This window comes from Tasmannia lanceolata, unplaced genomic scaffold, assembly GCF_043159265.1.
Source record: "Tasmannia lanceolata isolate RefF3 unplaced genomic scaffold, GAP_Taslan_0.1 ptg000037l, whole genome shotgun sequence".
NCBI lineage: Eukaryota > Viridiplantae > Streptophyta > Magnoliopsida > Canellales > Winteraceae > Tasmannia > Tasmannia lanceolata.
In genome coordinates this window covers 14,308,971-14,330,426 of record NW_027518714.1, presented here as the reverse complement: position 1 = coordinate 14,330,426, position 21,456 = coordinate 14,308,971, and the positions used below count along the sequence as shown (strand labels likewise).

The following is a 21,456-nucleotide window of genomic DNA, read 5'->3' as shown; positions in this document are numbered from 1 at the left end:
TATTATTTTTTCCTTCCGGGGTTTCGTGCGGGGTTATTTTGGGCCCACCAACCAAACGTGGGTTTCCTGCGGAAATTCCACAAAAGTCCCAAGAACCAAAAAAATTCCACCAACCAAATGGAGCAAGTGCTTGAGTCAAAATTTAAAAGATGCCCCCGGTAACTCTAAAATTTAAATAACCAATAATGAGGATAACCTTATTTGGAGCTCTAATAATGATGGGAGGAACACTCACCCCACCCAAAGTTGCTTAAAAATTTATGAAAATTTATGAAATATTATTCGAGAAAAGATTAGCATTTTTATATAAAAACTTCTTAATAAAGCTGTGCCTTTGATGACGTCATTAAGGATAAAAAATTCACATTGCTTCCAAATGTATTTGTTGTGAGAGAGGAAATAACTACAGTCTAGAACACCTATTCATATAAAGTGATCTGGCTAGTGAGCTTTGGAATCTCTTTTCTAGCTTCTTTAATGTCACATTTGATTCCTAGCAAATCCATCAAAAGCGAGATGCAATCATGGTTTGAAACAAAAAAAAGAAACTAAGAGAGCCAATTCAACTTTCAATAACACTGTTAAAATTGTCTCATCCATCATTATTTGGGAAATATGGCTGGAAAGGTGCAGAAGAATAATGGACAGCCAAATAATCAAAGCTAGCCAGATAAAAAAATAAGATCATGATATGGCTAAGAGAACTAAGTGATTATTCTAAAACTACCACTAACTGCAACTTGGTGGAAATATTTTCTATGGAGCAAATCAACATCAAAATAAAGGACTCCATCTTGGAAAAATCTTCTCTGGTTTACTGACCTGACATTTTGAAGCTAAATGTTGATGGTGCGACTAGAGGCAACCATGGTATTGTCGGAGGAGGAGGCATCATCATAGACAGGAAGAGCAAGGTAAGATTTGCATTCTCTCATTTCTACGGTGAGAACACTAATATGTTGGTTGAAACTAGAGCTATACGAGATGGTTTTCATTATGGTGCGACTCTAGGTATAAAAAAAATATGGGTCGAATCCGATAGCCCAGTACTTGTTAACATTATTAAAGGTAAAAACAGGTCCCCATGTTTCATCCATTACATATCAAAGAAATAAGGGATATATTATCTTCTATGGATTTTTCTATCACTCATATCTGCAGGGAAGGTAATCTTGTTGCAGACAACTTAGCTAATTATGGTTGCAATACTGGCATCAACTCTGCCTTTTGGGATTGGGCCAGCCTTCCCAAGAATTCCAGCTGAGCTACAAGATGCAACCAAATGTGTATTCCTTATATTCGTAATGAATACCGTTTAAATTGTTATTATTTTTTCTTTTGGGGGGCAAGGGATTCACTATTATATTTTTCTTGTATCATAGGTTAGAGGCAAGGTTTGATGTCCTATTGTTGTGTCTTTTATTCATAAAATAAAATTTAAGGTGCCGCCCCAGGTTAATACTGGGCCAAAACCATTTGAGCAACAAGCCCAATCCCTTGAATTTTTTTCTTTTAGGCCATATTTGGAAAGAGAAAATATTTCTAAAACTTCCTACTTAGTCACAAAAAAGCTAACTTGAAACAACACTATTCGATTTTTACTCAGAGTGACCTTCAATTTATGATAACATCCCTCTAAAGTAACCACAATTATATCATAAGAAATGATATCACCACAACCATGTTTTAATAGTTGCATTAAATGAGTTTGGTCGTTTCATTTCAAATTGGCTTGTCGAAGCTTTTTGGAAAGGGGAATGATATCCTCGATGGATAAAATCCCCCCTTAACAGTATCTGTTAAGTTCTACAGGCAAAGAAAAATGCTAAGGGGGTGAATTTATCCTCAAACAGTGAACCGTTCTCACTGAAACTGTTAGAGGGGGGATTTAGCGGGGAGTGGTTTGGAAACTGTAATAACCATTGACAGACAGCTCTTTAAAAGATAAAAGACAAGATGGGTTTGTGCAACTATTAAAACATGGTTGTGCTGATATTATTTCCTTTATATCATCTCCCCCATAAGTAGCGAGAAGGAAAACATTTCCAAAGAAAAATTTTCCATTGCCTTATTAGGCTGGTCTTAAAAGGTGAAAACCTTACTATCAGTCTGAAAAAGTTGATAGTCTCTTAGCTAGACTGGACGCCCCCCCCCCCCCCCCCCCCTCTGACCCCTCAAAAGGTCGGAATAGGGTGAGTTGCCTACCGATGCATTTTTACATCCCACAGCTTCGGCAGATCGCTTAGCCCCATTCATCTTCGGCGCAAGAGCGCTCGATCAGTGAGCTATTACGCACTCTTTCAAGGGTGGCTGCTTCTAGGCAAACCTCCTGGCTGTCTCTGCACCCCTACCTCCTTTATCACTGAGCGGTCATTTAGGGGCCTTAGCTGGTGATCCATAAATGTAGAACAATATTTTCCATCAGAAATGTTTTTCTTGAAATCCAAACAAGGCCTCTACAAACCTACTCTACCTTGGATTTTTTTGTATGGAAAATATTGTTTTCCATAGTTTTTCCCTTATTGCATATTACAGTGGACGTTTGGATGTGTGAAAATTATTTTTTTCTAAAATTTTGTTCTGTGGATAATAAATTTTGGGAAGTGATAAATCCGCCCCTTTTGATTACTTGGGACACCCCAGCAGCAGTGTACGAGGCAATCAACCTCATTGAATCCTCCTGATGTGAAGTACATCAGCCCCTATAAAGTCATTGATACGTATGAGGCAATCAGCCCCGTTGAATCCTCTTGATGTGAAGTACATCAGCCCCTGTCAGTCATTGATACACTCCTGTTGGGTGTCCCAAGTAATCAAAAGGGGGGGATATATCACTTTCCTAAAATTTTCAGCATTTGTGAAACATACTTTCTATGGATATTTTTTCTAAAATAATAATTTTCCTTACTTTCAAAACTTGCAAATTGACCCGGGAATTTTTGTTCCATCGATTAACAACGTAAAAATTTTCCTTGGAAATGTTTCCTGTAACTCGGAAAGTATCGCTAGCATCTGTATTTCTGTTAAAAAATCGAAATAGTTGTCCTTCTCGACTCTCGTTGTCTCTTTTGTCCCTTTTTAATATTCCCCTCTGGAAGCAGATTTTGAGAGTAAGAGGAAACGAGGGCGTGAAATAAACCTGGTACGCACAAACCCTATCCCTTTCATTTGTACCATTTTTTCGGAAACCCTAACCCTAACCCTAACCCTAGAATGTTCAAAAGTCTCCCCGTCATTTTTTTTCCTACTTCTCTTTTGAAGGATTCTCTATTCCAAGAACTAGCTAGGATTTTCTTCATTCCGTGCTTTTTCTTCACAACGATCTAGGGTTTCCATAAAGTTCTAATCGTGCTCTGATATTCACATTTCCTCTCAGTAGAATACAGCAACAACATTTGGTGGATTTTTCTTTTCTTTTCAACCTGGCTGGAAATTCTTTTGATTTCCCTGTAAGTTCTGATGCATTCTAAATTAGGAAATTTATTTATTTGAGACTTCTTTTTTAATGAATGGATGAGGGAAACACGATCTAGGTTTTCTCCTCTAAATTTATGTTTCTGATTTTTAGTTCAGAGTGATTTTTTTTTTAGTACATTGATATCAACATCAAATGAATACAAAGGGAATTAGGTTTCTGGTTTCTTTACGTCGTTAAATGAAATTAGGGTTTGCTTTTGCTTCGTGAAATGGAATTTGTCTTTTAAGGTTTTGCATTGAGTGTCAGTGCTGACTCTTGCATATTGCTCTAGGGTTGGACCGAAAATTACATGGTTCTGTGCTTAGGTTGATCATTGGCAATGCAATTTTTAGTTTTGGAGTAGCTTATCAGTATGAAGCTGTTAGTGAAATTTAGAGTGTTTTTGGGGGTAAGAAAAATTTAGAGTACTAGCTAAGGTTGTTAGTCATCAAAAGCTTCTCCATGTTTGTTGTCGGGCTTAACTTTACTTATGGATTATTATACGTAGGGATGTGTAGCTCATTCTTTTATGTATGTGGTGGCAATGCGCACGAGTGACACAGTCTTAAACACTGGAGAAGTTCTCTATACTTTCCTTTCTCCACATTATTGGGGTTCTTGGATAGGTGATCTCTTAGCAAGCTAGACACGGATAAAGAATAGATGTGGTGGGGGGGTTGTTGGCAATAGGCTTGACTTTGGTCTAAACTGGAGAGGTTGGGTAAGAGGGCGCATTTCCTCTACCTGCTTTTCTAGTATGGTTAATGGGATGCCAAAGGATACTTTAAGACTTAAGAGTACTTATGGTCTCAGACAAGGAGGCCCACTTTCCCCATTTCTGTTCACCATTATGTCAGATGGACTACTACGATAATCTATGAGGCCAATAGAGGCGAGTTATTTTAGGGGTTTTGGAGTTAATCTATTGGAGATGGACATCCCTCACTTGCGGACTTGCTGTACCCCAACAACACTTTGACTTTATGCTGGGTGTTGGAGGATCATGTACGGAACCTTAAAACCATCATCAGATGTTACGAGGTGGTTTCAGGGAAAGAGATCACTATTACGAGTTGTTTTTTATGGTGGTGAGTGTGGAGGAATCAATTATTCCTAGGCTGGTCGAGATTTTTGGGTGTGGGGTTGCGGCCCTTCTCTCGTCCTACCTCGTCCTTCCCTTTCTCATTAGACGCCCGTCAAAATCTCTATGGTGGAACCCAGTAGTGGAGTGGTTTGAGAGAAAGCTTTTGGCATGGAAAAAGGGCTTGTTATCTCTTGAGGGGCAGAATCACACTTCTCAAGTCCTCTTTCGCCACTCTGTCAATTCTTTTCATGTTCTTGTTTGGTTGCCTGGTGGGCATCATTGATATAGGATGGAGTAGCTTCAAAGGGATTCCCTTTGGAACGGCAAGGAGACAAGGAGATTATATCTGGCTGAGTGGTTACTTGTGTGAAAACCTAAGAAGGAGGGAGACCATGGCATGTCCTGAGAGACCTAGATAGTGCTTTACTTGTCAAGTGGCCGTGGAAATTTGGTTATGAGTTGGAGAGCCTCAGGAGGGAGGTAATTGCAATGACGTATGTAATGCAGTGGGGAGGGGTTGCCTTCAATTTCTTAGATTGTTCTGGATTGGGTGCTTTGAGGGATATCTTTTGCCTTTCTGATGAGTTTAGGAAGGACATAAGGTTCAGTGCGAGGGTGTGAAATAATATTATGAGGGTAGCAATGTGTGGTGTGCTGACCAACCCCTTAAGGCGCTCTCCACTCGCCTATACTGGGTGGCTAATGACCATGTTGCTAGTGTTGCTGATTCTTACGCCATGCAAGATGGGGTCATGATCTGGGCTATTCTTTTGTGCCGCCACTTCTTTGCTTGGGAGGTGGAGGAGATGGGTTGCTCATTCAGCTTGTTGAATGTAGACACCTCATTTTGTCCTGGCTGACCTGACACTTTTTGACCTATTTTCGAAAGAACCAAACCTAGAAACCCTAGAAACCTTTTTTTAATGTCTAGAAACCCTAGAAACCTTAGAAGCCCTAAAACCCTAAAGGCCTCAGTATACCTCTATAAGTCCTCAGGAAACCATAGAATATTGTAGAAACCCTATGAATCCTATAAAATGTTTAAAATTACCAAAATACTCCCCAAATGCCCAAAATACCCAAAAACCCTAGGTTAGGAATCTTTTGGACTGATCGGTAGGCTTATTGATCGATCAGTTAGGGCACGACCGATGGTCAGATCCCCTACTGTTTGGTTGTCCAGCTGGATTTGGATAGAATAAAATATTAAATTTTGATCCTATCTATTTAGTCGTCCTCTATATGCCCTCCTTCTAAAGGTCTTTAAATTTGATCCTACCCTCCAAAAACCCTAGTTTAAACCTAGACCCTAGGATAAAAAACCTAGCTTTAATCCCACGTTGAAAACTTTACACTAGTTTGATTCAGCTGATGATGGCTGACGCGGTGAGTTAACTTGTATGGCTCACCTATCAGCCATTTATTAATTGAAACGGAAAAGGAACTTAGAACTTGATTTCTTCCCTTCTTGAATTGGGGTGTCTGTTGCATTCTCGTTGTTGATCTTTTTGTATTTAATCTTATATTTTCCTATTTCGGGTTGACTGCCTTAGTTGGCCCCTTTGATGATTAATGAAATCTGCAACCATTCAGAAAAAAAGGGAAGTTGGAAGGAATGTGGGTTGGCGTTTTTTTTATTACACTTGGTCTGGTTGAGGTTGAATTGGCTGACTTAGTCTGGAAATCGGTGGGTTCTAGCTAAAATTTGAGCTGCTTTTCAAAGTTATGAACCTTATTCTCAAGTTTATTGTCTATTTCACTAAATTTTGGTTGAGTCTCTCTAGTGTTGTGTATCATGTTAATCTCGTTAGATAGCTGGGTTCCATACACTAATATATGTATATTACTGCATAGATTCTGGAGTTCTTTGATTTATCCAGTGACTAGATATTTACCGTTTTCTGTGAATTTAATTGATGCTTATTTACTGTTCTTTGAATTTAATTGATGCTTATTTTATCTGGTTACGGTCTGGATTTTAGAATGTTCTATCTGAAAATATAATCTCCAAGTTTGTTTTTTCCAGCGACTTAATTTTTGGTGATGTTTTGGAATCAACTCCTTTGTGTTTGGTGTAGCTGATGTTTTGCAATCAACTCCTTTGTGTTTTGTGTAGCAGTTGATTTGGTGGGTGGGTGCTGTGCGTATTTTCTCCTTTTCTGATACATCAGTAGAGAATATATTAACCAAGAAAAGGGTTCTATTTCTCTAATGGCGGAATTTGCCGGAGTACCATCATGTGCCAATCTGCAGTTGCAGAGAAGTTGCTTTAAAGCGTGCAATCTCATGCCTAGAAATGTGTATTTTAGTATGGTGAAAAGGTATTTCCTTTCTTCCTTGAGGTCTGTTATTTTTCTTCTTCTTTTTGACATTTTCATCATTGAATATGAATTTATATTACCTGGAGTGTGCTTCAAATGAATGGACATGGTTTGTATGAATAATCAGTTTATATTTCTTGAGAACTCAAATTTTTGCATGAGTATGGCTATTTATAGAAATTTATACTAGTAAATGGAAAAACTTGGATTACCATGTCTACTCCGCTAAGTTTTTTAAAACTTTATAAATGTAAATTTCCTTATAGATATTAAATTCCTTACAACTATAAATTTCTTGGTGGCTATTAAATATCTTATAGATGTAAATTTCTCTTTGGCTATTAAATACCTTGTCTATGCTTAAATACTATATAATGGACATTCTTTGGTTGCCATTATATTTCGTATAACTCTTTGTTTAAAACTGTATAAATGTATATTTCCCTGTTCCTCATAAATTCAAATTTCGACTCTTACAACTCAACTCAACTCAACTAAGCCTTTGTAATGCGGATGAAAATCATAAAGATTGTTCCAATTGTTGGCATTGAACAAGTCTTTATATTTTAACTATTATTTTCGTCATTTTATTTGTAGGTTACTTTTTAGGCATCAAATCTCATCCGTTTGAAGTGTTTTTGGTGTCTTTAGAAAGGTTTTTCGATTATCTATCTAACGAGCCCAAGATCACATGATTTGGATGTGTTTTGAGCAAGTTCTGACTGTTTTTAGGAAGAGGTATAGGTCAAATACGGGATTACTATTTTTGGTAAGTTTTTATCTTTATTTAGCTTTGCTTAGATTAGATGAGTGGTTAAGATTAGTTTTTACTTTAGGTTATCTTCTAGGGTTTCTTTTCTCATAAATATATCTTATCAAAGCAATGTAAAGGGATTTTTGACTTTTGAATATTGAATAGAATTGAAATTTTCTTTTGTGAGAGCTATTGTGGCTTGGACTTCTTCTTCTCTTCTCCTCTTGGTGGTTTGGAACCATCTTCTCTCATCTCCTCTCCTGTATTATCTTCTATTTCTTCAATCAAATCACAGCACAAAGAAGGTTAGTAAATCAAATTTTCTTTTTTTCTTTGTTCTTGAACCCTAAAATACAAAAACCCAAAATCCATAGGTCTCTCTCGTTCTTCAAGATCTCGTTTCGAGACTTTGAAGGATTGTTTTTATGATTAAACCTCACCTAAACACCCAAGAACCCTAACTTTAAACCTCTTTTGAGCCTTGTTGAAAATTTGCACCATTTTTAAGCCCGAAAACCCTTTTTAAAGATCCAAAGCCTAAACCTACCATCAAATCAGAGCCTAAACCATAGATTAACCTTTCTTTTTACCTTCTAAACCTTAACCGAAGATTTGGACAGCAGTATTAAACCAAAATTCCAGATCTGCAAAATTACCAAAATACCCCTACAACCCAAAATTGGACTGGTTTGAGCCTTTTACTGCTACTGGACATTTTTATTTTATTTTTCTTCATTGGATATTATTATTTTCATGCTTGTGTGACATCTATCTCATTGGTACTTGCATTAGCTTTTAGTTCTTTTAATTGGTTGCATGCGTAGGCCTAGTTTCAGACTAAACTTTCTATTATCAATTCATCTAACGAATCATTATCGCCTCGATTGATTTGTATAATGTTTAGTTCATGCTTAATTACGATCTTTATAATTATTTATGCTATTTAAGTCTCATTATTGCTGCTGCCTATAGATTAATTAGGTGTTAATTTGGCCCTAGGTAAGTTGTTAAGTGTTCTTTTAAATTTCCACGTAAGCCATAAATTGTCCTAAAGTCTTAATCCCATTAGGAGTGTAGGATTTTACCTATTCTAGGTATTGTCCTGCATCACTTTGTCCCAAACTAGTTGGGGTCGGCTAATGAATCCTTTAGAAATTTTCAACTCTTACTGTTTATATTTTTTTACCTCATATAATATTACTCATAAAAGCTTCTTTTTTTTCGCAAATCATGTTTGCCCATAGCACATGGTGTTTTCTTATATCTTTGAGAAGAATTTGTAGAATATATTTAGATTTGGATTTTTGTAGTTATCCGGTGTTCATTTTAAGTGCTTGACATGGGTACCACCTATTTTCGAAGGACAAAATCAATACAAATGCTAGGGCTATGGGAATTTGAATGGTCATTAATGAGGGAGTGTTTGTAATTTACACATATTTTCTTTCTTTGGCTGTAGGAAGCATTTTTACGGAAAGGGAAGAGTTGTTTGGTTTCCTTCACGCAAAGTGCGTGAACTCGGTGCTCCTCTTGCCATAACTTTAGAAGGAAGTAGGCATCTTAAGGGGAGTTCCTTGAGATGTAGGTGCTTAGGGACTTTAATAAACATTGGGGATGGAGCACCATTAAATTGGGTACCTGTCATTGATCAAGTGCTTTTAGTGGCCAGTGCAGTTTTTGCATACATGGCTGGAGTAGTACCCCCTGAGAAAGCTTATTCTAATTCTAGAAAGAAGACCTCAAGCCAAGAGGCAGCCTCTGCAAACTTTACCTCTTCTGGTAGGTACGGGTAAGCAGCTTAAAATTTTGTAAGGTGCCCATGTTATGGTCTATTTCATCCAGATTATGAACTTATTAGCTTCTGCTAAGACACGACTAAAATGCTTTGATTCTCAAAATTAGTTAATTTCTATATAACTTCTTATTGTCAGTGCTCTAGAGAATGAAAACGAGACCAACCCAGATTATGCTTGGAATGAAGTGAGAGAGAAACTTGCAGATGCTTTGGATGCTATTGAGCATGATGGTAATTTGGATAACAGAATTGTTGAATCTGAAAATTACACCGCAAAGCGTCCTTTAAGTTTATATGCTATCGCTGAGGGTCCCAGGTTACGATTGCTTTGGGCTACTTTGCAGCGACTCCATAAAGAGGCAGGCACTGTCTCAAATGCCCTTTTATCTCATGAATTATGTCGCATATCTTTGCACTTTATATTTAATATTAGTTATAGTTTCTACACTCAGATTAGCATTTCTCAAGCTGGATTTGAATTTTCAGCATTGCCAGGCAGTTATATGAATTTAGCAATTCTCATAATTGATAACTTGAATCTGGTGTGATTGCAGATCATTTTCTGAAAAAAGATTTGAATATGGAAGGATAACTTATTTTGAGTAATAGATAAGTTTTTAAGAGTGCTATTATTATGGGTGAGTCAAATTAATTTCCAGACCACCAATCTTGGTATGGAGTTTCTTGTATTGCAAACTCTTAAATTTGTGATGGAGAATGAGTATTATGATATCAAAAGAGTACCCAGCTAGCTGTTTTTAAGGTTCTCGACTTGTGCTTCCTAGCACTTCCTCTCAAAAATTAAGTTTCACTCATAGTTACAAGAAGCTCCCTAGTTGGGTCGAAAGCTTGCTTAGGAAGCTAAATTCTTCTCACTTCCCAAATTTCGCAGAAGCACGTCCTATTTGGACAATCGTTTTCACAAAAAATTAAGATCACTCCTAATCTAAAGAGGAAACAGTTCCTGCGCTCGAGCGCAGATAAGCTTATCTGCGCTCGAGTGCAGGAAACATGGCGGGCCCACATTTTTGGGTGATCCTAAGCATTCATTTGAAAGGCCCCATCATGTATGGGGTGTGTACCAAAAATCAGCTCCATTGGATCAACCTAACGCTTCCATTTGTGGGTTGAAAAAATGGGCAGATTTGTGGACAAACAGTATCTGTCCATTTTCTCACCCACAAATAGACACCCTAAGATGATCCAATGGAGCTGAGTTTTGGTACACACCCCATCCATGATGGGGCCTTTCAAATGAATGCTTAGGATCACCCAAAAAATGTGGGCCCACGCTTGTTTCCTGCACTCGAGCGCAAATAAGCTATCTGAGCTCGAGTGCAGGAACTGTTTGCTACTAATCTAAATGAAGTTTGTAAAACTATGAATACCTAATCAGCTATGAAGTTATCTTAAGTCTTAACTACTCGGAATGCTAGCCTCCATTACCTACTATAATGCTATTCTTTCATAGCTGCCTGCCAATGGATATTGTATTAATGAATGATTTAGTGGTCAAAATCCTGACTGACTTCCATGCTTTGTTGGTGTCAGTTTTGACCAATAAGAGGCCTAATTCTTGCAGTCACTCTGATTAAACAGAATTCTTTCGAAGTAGAAATTAGATTTTCTGGGACTTGCAGATGCACCTGTTATTAACATGGGGTGGATTTTGTATAAGTTGATGTGTAGAATAAGAATCAACTAACACAATATACCATAATTGGGTCTCTTTGTTATGGCAATGTAGTGACTGAGGTAGGGTAGATAGCATGCCCTGATGTTGTGTTATTAAAAATTGTGTTTTAACTTTTAAGGTTGCACTGAAATAAAGCGTACTAAAGAGCAAGTCTCACATACTAGTCATCCAACACCTTTTTGTCATAATGTCTAAGCAGTTCTTTAGTCACGATTATGATGGTCTGAATATTTTTACCACTGCACCTTGACAAAAGTAGCCGTATTGCATTTGAATTCTTTAACAATTTTACCGGCTTTTATTATATGGCTAAAGGTTCCGTAACATCTCTTGGCAGGTTAGCAATATCCCAGGAATTCATGAAGTTGATAGCAGGGTTGGTTGGTTAGGTGTTTTATCAGAAACTATACGAGGATCGATTCAACCAGTATGTGTGAGGTGGCTGGAAGAGGAACTTTGTCTGGAAAACAAAAAACAAGACACGGTACCTTGTATAAAGAATTGTTTCCCATTTTCCGCTTTTGCAGGTTATCCATGTCAAAATAAACATTTCCCTTTCTTTTCAGCCTCTTCTTACTGGAATGTTTGAGAGATTGAAAGGTGATGATACTATTTTATTGAACATTAAGAAGCTAGGGAAGGAGGACCTCTATGCAGATTTATTTTTCTTTCTTAGATTTGGTGCTCTCAGGTAATAAGTTATGAGTTTCACTTATTACTGAACTTTCTTTCTGAAACCACTTCACCAGTCATCCATTTGCTTGTTTTATATGTGGGCTAGACCATATCAAGAACTCCTAATATGATGGTCCATGTCATCACGACAAAATACTTATGCAAATGACCTTAGCACGGGATAAAATTTTCATTGCCATGATTTGTCAGTACATAAACCAAGGGGCAGAACACATGTAACAATTAGCTGTTAGCAAGGGTACATTAAACATAGAAGTATGGAACTGAAGCAGCTTTAACATGCTATGTTTACTGGTATCATGGAACAATTAGCTGTTAGTAAGGGTACATTGACTTCACCTAATAGATGATGTTGAGAGAGTCACCCTCCACCATGAGAGCGTCAAGGAGAGCCGAGTCCACAAGACAGCTAGTGAATTGACCTCTGCTTCATTGGAATCAGTCACTTCGATAGGTGCTGGGAGCACCTAACTAACAATACTCCCCACACTATGCGAGAGTCTGCCAATACCAATGGCCTGGGTCTCCTAAGCTAGACTCATCAAAGTTTAGCTGCACAAACCTGAGAGGTGGGAGCAATCCAGGAGCCATACGATCAACATGGGCCGCTGTCATGCAGATGATGTCCCAAGATATGCGAATTGAAAAATAAAAAGTACCTATGAAATTCAGAATAATTGCCACCGAATGGACCACGGTGGTGAGGATCTATTGCTAAATGCTACACTTCCCTCCATTGGATCTGTTAAAGATCCTACGATTCATATCTTTCAAACCCAGCCATAACACTTCCAAAAGAGAAAGGCTCCAAAGTAGTCTTCGATGAATTGGCCATGGAGCCAATGCCTAAGCCTCAAAGAAATCTGCGACATGGATAGGAAGAACCCAAGCTACACTAAAAAGGCCAAAAATGAAAGGCCAAATACTCCTGGCAAATATGAAATGGATGCAAAGATGGTCAACATGCTAATTTGACACACAACAAATACTACATCGGCTCATGATAACCCTCTTTCGGTTGCAGAGGTGGTCAATCGCGAGCATCTTATCCAAACAGGCGGGCCAATAGAATGCACAAACCCAATGGGGCGTAGGAGCATTCCACACCCGTATGCGCCGAATAGGGAGTCAAATGCAAGACCAGCTAGCCATAGAACGAGCTGACCGAGAGAAAGTTCATTGGGTCTCTACGTCCATACTCAATCTTATCCTCTCCCTTCTTTAAATGAAGATGAACTCTAAGCGCACCATAAAGGCATCCACAACATCCAGCTTCCGAGTGAATTTTTTTTTGGAAAAACTGCACTCTCCAAATCGCCTTGCTATCTTGACGGTCGCAAGACTCACATAAGCTAACCCCTCTATCAGAGGTAACTTTGAGAAGACCAAGAAAATCGGCCTTCGGAAGGTAACACGAAATATCATGACAGAAACAAAACCGCACCCCGAAGGCCACTATATAGCTGATACTCGATTGAAATGAATCCATGAATCTCATGATGAATCTCCTGACAGCGACTCCGTGAGGGCTGTACTCATCATTCGTCAACCACCCACCACCGCTAGAATTTTACGTCTTGGCATTTGCCGCTCACCAAAGCTGACTCTCTCTTCTCCAAACCGCTACAACCACTTACCCAAAAGGGAATCATTCATCTTCTTGTGACTCTGAATGCCGATGCCCCCTTTGGACTTCGGTCTACAAACACCCTCGCAACTAGCCAGTTGATACTTCATGCTTTCCTCTTTTGTCATTCCATAAAAGGTTCTTTTGAACCTGATCAAGTGTATCAATCACATTAATCGGACACTAGAAGAGACAAAAAATGGAAGGGAAGATTAACTATCACTGATTTGGTAAGTGTAATGGTTCCTCTGAAAGAGAGAAGGATTCCCTTCCAAGGGGTAAGTTTCTTCTCTACCCTCTTGATCATCGAATCCCATAATCCATTAGGCGGTCCTCTCACACACAAAGTTAACCCTAGATTGGACTTAAAAACACCTCCCTGCCCCCAAATTTTGAGCAAACATATCCCCCTCCTCATCATTAAGTCGAATGCCATCATAATAGATTTGGAGCAGTTGATCCTCTTACCATAAACAACTTCGTAACTCCTCATCATTGCTTGCAAATTCCTCACTTTCTCTTCATCCCTATAGTTCAACAGAGTGTTGTTGACATACTGCAAGTGAGTGATCCCAACACCAGGGAAGTCCCATTCGAACCCTTCAATAAGACCATCGAGTCGAGCTTTATCCATCATATGACTTAGGGACTCACACACAATGGTGAATAGGAACAGCAATAGAGGGTCACCCCTAAGACCCCTCTAGGACTTGGAAGAAACCTCTAGGTGAGCCATTCACCAAGAATGACAATGACACCATTTGCTACCACAACCCATCCACTGCAAGAGATAATCCAAAGTTCCAAACAGCTCCACTCTACCTTCTCATAGGCCTTCTCTATATCCACCTTACCACTCATGTGGTAAAAGTTTGCACGCTCGTTTTGCAATCATTGCATTTTCAAGTATTTGCCTACCATGGATCAATGCACTTTGGGGCTTTGAGATCAACCTCTCCAAAAGTTTTGTAAGCCAAAAAGAAAAAAAAAACTTTTGCTAGGATCTTATACACACTTATACACAATTGGGGGAGAATCAATAGTTTTACGATTAGTTGGGTTATTTGTATATCACAGGGACATCTTGCCCCTTGTGCCTATCTGTAATACTTTCAGTTATGGAATAAAATTGTTACCATTCAAAAAAAAAAAGGATCTTATACACACTCTTCTATCCAGACTGAGGCCCTCAAAGAAAACCTCAACCATTGCCGTCAAGTTAGCTCTAATCACCTCCCAAAACTCCTTGAAGAAGACCAAACAAAATCTATCTGGCCTGATGCTCAATCTCCCTTCATTGAAAATAAGGCAGGCTTCGCTTCCTTCACAAACTCCAATCCCTCACGAGCACCATGATCAAGAAAGTCAAACTTGATCCCACCAGGACCGGGGATAGATCTCCCATGCTACAAGTAGATACTTGTAGAATCTCACAATCTCTGTGCAGATCAAGGCCAGGTCATCTCACCGAGGGCCATTAATCATTAAGGCTTGGATCCGATCCGATTAGACCTCCTCCTAGCACTATTGATGCTATGGAAGTAAGTCGTGTTCTTATTACCATCCTTCAACCACTTCTACCTTTTATCTCTGACACCACTTCACCTTTTCCTGCAGGATGATCGATCAGATTTAACTCAGTGCTTCAATTTAGAATTTACAGATCTAAGTTTTTGGGCGTGAAACGTGTCTTCTGGGTTACTACCAGTCACTTTGGCCCACTAACTTCCCAATCTATCCCTCCTCTTATTGCTGCTTAATTAATCCCAATTGATTCTAAGAATGCAACATATCTCCATTTTTTCAAACCTTTGGCAGTCCTCGTTTAATTTTATTTCTTGCATGATTATCTTATGCATGCTATAATTTGTTCTATGCTTATACAAATCTATCAGACCTATTTGTGTCTAATGTTGCAGAGATTTAGCCACTTATTTACATCCCTTTATTTTTTGCTCACTTTTCTTTTCTCGTGGACCAGGAATGGTGGCTATTATGACAGTATATTGCTTACACAACACGGAGTTGACATCTTAGAAGATCTGATAATTACTTTGGCAGATGGAATTACAAGCATGTATTTAGAGCTTATCTCTGTTGATAGTAGCATGTCTGGTGAAATGAGTCGCTTGGGTTTAATTTTGTGCACATTATCAACCAGAGCACTTCAAAGATTACGGAATGAGGTACAGTGGTTTGTTTTTTCCTCATCTAATGTGTGCGTTCGTTATGCACAGGGCCCATCAAATAATTCAGATCTCTTGGTTTCATGATTTGGCTATTTATTGCTCACGGTGCTTTATTTTGCCCTCTATGTCAACATGTTGCTTGCACAAGCACAAATGCATTATGTGTTAGGCTGGAAACCCCTGTAGCTCTTGTGAGTTAATTTTTGCCACATCTGTGAGGTCGGAGATATAATCCTAAAAGAAAATCAAATATCTGCATATATTGTATATTTTGATCTATATGTCAACATGGTGTACATGCGTGTATGTATGTACCAATGTAATTACATGTATATGTGTGTTTGTACATGTGTATCTGTGTGTGGGTGTGGGTGTGGGTGTAGGTGTGTGGGTGTGGGTGGGGGATTTCGCGGGTCACTTTTGCAGGAGAGAACGGCCACCTCATATTAAATAAATGAATAAGACAAAATTTGCTAAAAAGGTTACAAGGAAGGCGAGATGAAACAAAAAAAAAATGTTTTTTGAAATTGAGAAAAGGGACACGGAAGAGAAGAAACGTAGGACCCCTGGACGTGGGAGCCGAGAGCTCAAACCTCTTAGGAAATGAAGGGGGTTTTTTTCTTTGTAAATAATCTTGTTGAATGATATTTTGGGATGGTTGGAAGTTTTTGGAATTTTGGGTGGAATTGTGGTAGGCTACGGAAGTCCCTAGATGTTGTAAGTGCTTGGAATTTTGAGTGGGCTGGAAACCTATGGTAAAAGTCGTTTGTTGATAAGTATTATGGTAGGTTATATTGGTTTATCTGAGTGTGCTTGAGAGACTGTTCCTTCGCCGCCCGGGGGAGATTTTCTCCCTCGGATAACCATTCCTTCCATGGTGGTTGTTTGGAGTTTTCCTTAAGTTACCAAGGTGGGTGAAAAAAATGACGTAGATCCTTGATAGCATATCAAAGCATATAAGCTCTTTGGTTTTCTTGAATTATGTGGCTGACCGTTGGGTTCTATGGTTTTTTCTGTGGTTGGATTGTCTGGAAGTTATAGTCGAAGGTTTCTGTGAAGGGTTGATGTAGGAGGAAGTCTTAGATGATCGTGGGAGCCTTACTATAGCTCTTTACGCTTTTTTACTTTTCTTTTGGTACTGGAGTATGCTCCTGGATCCTCATACTATGTAAATCTGGTGGGACTACGAGTCCTCTTGTATATTCCATGGTATGAATATAATAGTCAATTTTCAAAAAAAAAAAAAAACAAATCTGTGAAAAAGTTGAGCCTGTGTGGCTGTTATCTCCTGCAAAAGTGAGCCGTGAAATGCCTTTCCACGAAATTGCCTACCAAATCCCTGTGTGTGTGTGTGTATTTGTATTTGTGCAAGTCGTACGTGTAAATTTATACAGTGGCAGTCACAAAAAATATATTACTTTCTAGGCTGCATTTTTGTGTATTTTCAGCAACACACTGTTTAATGACTTAATCTTTAATCTCTTGGTGATAGGTGGCACTGAACCAGTGGCTGCATCAAAACATAGAGTCAGTTGTATCAATGTATGAGGACCGGTTTGACATATATTCCCTTGAGACCCAACCCCTAGAGGAGGACCCAAACAAGATACGAGCAGAGAGAATTCATTGGTGGAAGAAGTTTACACTCCAGAAATCTGCAGTTACATCTACTTCCCATTTACGCTATGTTGTGATCAGCCAATTATCGTTGCCCGTGAGACGAACCAAGGAGCTCAGGGCCTTGACCGCGTGGTACATTGCACATCCTCTTCTCTTTGTTTTTGGTTTACACACACACACACACAGTTATAATGCGTTTATATTCATCTTGATAGTAGTCTCTCTCTCTCTCTCTCTCTCTCTCTCTCTCTCTCTCTCTCTCTCTCTCATGAACTAGATATCTTTTACGAATTTATACAATAATGTATCTCTTTGTCTGAGCCATTCAATTAAAAAAAAATATCTATTTGTCTGAGGATATGACTTAAATTTTTTGGTTTTCTTTTATTCTTATTACCAATACTATTTGTATAATTTTGGGTATAATAAGACAAACTTACCATGTCTTTAATAATTTAACCAGCTGTCAAAGGCTATTACAATTCCTAAAAAGCTCTCAGCAGCAAATTAAAAAAGAAAAGCCTAAGGTGAGTTCGCCCCATTATCAAAACATGGTAGTGCTAACATCAGTAGCCTAATTTTAATGCATATTTATTTTCTTATGTGTATCTTTTATTTTAATCATATATGACTAGTAGTTATGTAAAGACATTTTTTTATTTTATCAATTTAACCATACAGTTCCATTTCTAACAAAAAAATTAACTACACCATAGTTTTAAAACTCGACCATGTGGGGGTGGCACCAATTGAGGAGAAGATGAGAGAGCACCGCTTAAGATGGTTTGGGCATATCCAACGTAGGCCTTTGGATGCTCCAGTGAGAAGAAGTGACTGTAGAAAACAAGGATCAAAGCATGGAGCCTTGATGCCACTTGTTGAATATCAAAGATCACATCAAGAAGCTATACCCAAAAAGGAAAACACAAATCACACAAACCACACAAGATGGGACTATGAGAGAGAGAGAGAGAGAGAGAGATTATTGTTGAATATTATTCATTAGTCACAAAAACAAAAACACTAGGATTGAGCCGTACACACTCCTGTACTTCTTCAAACATTACTGTTAACGTTTTTGCACTCTGTCTGCAAATCGTTTTGCAGTTCTCTTACTTTATTCACACTATTCTATTCTCTGTATACTATCTCTCTTCACACCCACACACCCAACGTGACTCTCTTTATATAGACAATATATAAAGTCCTATTCTAATTCAATTCTAATTATAATTGTCTCTACAGGAAACTACCAACATAGAAATCCTATTCTAACTGCAAAACAACCACACTTCTCCCAATCTAACTGGATTCCAAGTTCGACTAGGAATCAACTTCCCATGTGGGCCCGCACCTCGTCAACCTGTTCGTGCCGCATCCACATTGATCCAAATCCTCACCGCACCGCGTCACGCCAGCCCGGCCCCTCCAGCACATGTGTAGAGTCGGCGATGACCCTCAACAGTGACTCGTGCCAAGTTGATGGAGTAAAAAGAGGTATGGGCGTACCGAAAACAACTTGGGTAGAAACAGTGACGAAAGACTTGAGGGCTAGGAACATAACAGAGAACATATCCTTGTATAGGATAGAATGGAAGAAAAAAAAATGCAAGGTTCTTTGGAAAATTTGTTTATTGGTAGTCTGGTGGTCCATTTGGAAAGAGCGTAACGAGAGAATTTTTAATGGAAAGGCAAAATCTTCCTATGGTCTATATTTGAAGATTATTGCCCTGGCTATTCTCTGGGCGAAAGTTTTCCTCTCTTCTGTATGGTTTCTGCCTATGATTTGTAGGAGGGTTGGCAGATCATATGCAATGAGGCGTCTTCCAAATCAAAGGTGATTCAAAAGTGGGCTCTTCCTCCCGTGGGTTTTTTCAAGCTTAATTTTGATGTTGCCTCTTTTGGGAATCCGGGTGCAGCTGGAATTGGTGGTCTTCTTAGGAATGATAGAGGTGAAGTGGTTTGGGCTTTTTCCGGTCCAATCGGTATAAGCGATTCTTCTGAAGCGGAAGTAAAAGTGGCTTATTCAGGAATATTTCATTTAGATAAACTTATCCTGGACAAGGTGATAGTAGAAGGGGACTCGGGAAATGTGGTAAAGTGGCTTATTCAGGAATATTTCATTTAGATAAACTCATCCTGGACAAGGTGATAGTAGAAGGGGACTCGGCAAATGTGGTAAAGTGGCTTTCGGGTTTTGCTCTGCCGCCGTGGAGATTCCTCAGTCTTATGGATGAGATCTCTGATTATGTTTTTGATTCGGTTGCAGTTTTCTCACATATTCGGAGATCGGCAAATGGCGAATCTGATTCCCTTCCCAAATCTGGGGTTAGCAAGGCTAGTTTAGAGTAGTTTGATTATCTCCCTCCGTAAATTGTATTTTCTTTGTTTTTTGTGAACCTTCTCGGTTCCTTCCTTCAATATATTAATTTTTCAAAAAAAAAAAGAAGGATAGAATGGAAGAAAATAATCTATGTAGACGAACCAAACTAGTGTCAGGCTTAGACGTGGTCAATTTAAACCGGGTAGATCCTTTCACCTTCATGAAAATTTTCTAAAGGATTCATTAGCCGACCCCAACTAATTTGGGACAAAGGCTTAGTTGAGTTGAGTTGAGTTGAGTCCGTGTTGACTCCCCCGAGTCGACTCCCTTTTACCTTGGCCGCGTTCTGCATTGTGCTACATCCGCATTCCGTGTTTTGCCTTATAGAGTCAATAAAATCTCTTTGATTCTCCCGAGTTATGACCTGTACTCAGCCCTGTCAACGCAGCCCTGTCAACTACGTTCTTGGCCCCGTCCGTGCCGACTCGACAAGGATTTTTCTTCGGCCGTGTTCCGCGCCGCATACGCTTTTTTAAACACTTATCAATTTGTAATCACACTTTCGTATTTTGACAATATTTTGAGACCCGGAGAAATTGCATGGCTTTTAGCTTTTATTCAAGATCCATTGTTTTAAATCCTTGAACATGAGCTCTTTTTGCCCTTGCAAACATATCCATTTCAATATTTTTTTTTCCCGAATGGAACATATCCATTTCAATATTAAAAATTTAGATTTGACCCAGCTACCAGACAAGTGTGTTGCAAGCTGGAAGTAAAGTTGATAGAAACATCCTGAATGTTATTAAATAACGTTGGACGTAGTCCCTTTGAGCCAGCCCAACAGAATTGAGTCGGTTGAGTTACAAATTAATCTGCGGGTTTTTTTAACACTATTTGTTATATTTGCACAGAATTGAGTCGGTTGAGCTTCAAATTAATCTGAGAGGGATTGGTTGTGGTTGCAGGAGGTACTATGTCAGCTTATTTCTGGAGTTCCTTGACATTTCAATGCCTTTGTTTAGAGCTGTTGTTGCTAAGATTAGCAGTGCTATCTCCTTCTTTCTGGTTTGTTTGATTGGAAGATCTCTAGGACTCATCTACACTGGGATAAGGCAAGCCTTGGGTTGGAGATGAGATTCTTAAATTTTCTTAATTATTTTTCAGTCATAATTTCATTTTTTGCCTTGAAGAATTGCAATGACTTGTAACATTGTTGATGTAATATCTTTAGGGCCTTGCTGAATTTAAAAAAGAAAAGTGTTTCACATCATCACGTCCACGGTATCTGCCAAGATTTTTGGGAGTCTCAATTGTCCCTTGTTTTGATTGAAAGACAGTATTAACCCACTATAATTTTGGTTCTTGCTCTGATTCTTGGACTGTAAATTTATTGTTAAACTTATTTTTGTTATTAATATCCTTATTTTTTTCATACTAACCTTTAATAGGCCACGTTAGGATACCCACAAGATTAGGATTTGTATTTAGTTCATATTTTGAACTAGATCAGTTCTTTTAGATTTCCAAATCAGCCAGGGCAAAAAATTCCAATTTTCAAATCTGTTCTTCGAGACATTATTTGGAAATCAATATTTGTGGCAACTTCCTTCACCGTCGCTGCACTTGTTGACGTTGCTTTTTGGCAGCAGCGAGACATCCCTCCCTCTCTCTCTCTCTCTCTTAAAACATGATCATGAAGATTATTGATGTAGTTTGCATTCAAAACCCAAATCCAAATCAAAATACAAATGCATGAGGTATCTAATTCAGCCATCTACGCAGAGTATGTTACCCATATGAATGTGGACGGTTACCTGATTATAAAGGCTTGTGGGCCATGGGCAATCCAAGGCAATCTGAAATAATCAATGATGGGGCCCACTTATAGAAA

At 38.7% G+C, this 21,456-nt stretch overlaps 1 protein-coding gene across 8 annotated transcripts; it reads left to right on the top strand.

Annotated features, from left to right (window-relative positions):
* Nucleotides 1-2,991: 2,991 nt before the first annotated feature.
* Nucleotides 2,992-20,936, top strand: LOC143860427 (phosphoglycolate phosphatase). Of its 8 annotated transcripts, none has more exons than XM_077371057.1 (10): nucleotides 3,060-3,142; nucleotides 3,380-3,449; nucleotides 6,661-6,862; nucleotides 9,076-9,405; nucleotides 9,548-9,770; nucleotides 11,445-11,591; nucleotides 11,674-11,798; nucleotides 15,412-15,616; nucleotides 17,112-17,371; nucleotides 20,531-20,936. In XM_077371057.1, exons 3-10 carry the CDS (start codon nucleotides 6,753-6,755, stop codon nucleotides 20,697-20,699), a joined length of 1,569 nt encoding a protein of 522 aa, XP_077227172.1. In that variant the 5' UTR covers nucleotides 3,060-3,142; nucleotides 3,380-3,449; nucleotides 6,661-6,752; the 3' UTR covers nucleotides 20,700-20,936. The 8 variants fall into 8 exon arrangements, with proteins under 8 accessions (XP_077227176.1, XP_077227178.1, XP_077227172.1 ...); XM_077371058.1 differs by having other exon boundaries at nucleotides 3,065-3,142; nucleotides 6,658-6,862; XM_077371059.1 differs by having other exon boundaries at nucleotides 3,087-3,142; nucleotides 3,377-3,449.
* The last annotated feature ends 520 nt before the right edge of the window (nucleotides 20,937-21,456 follow it).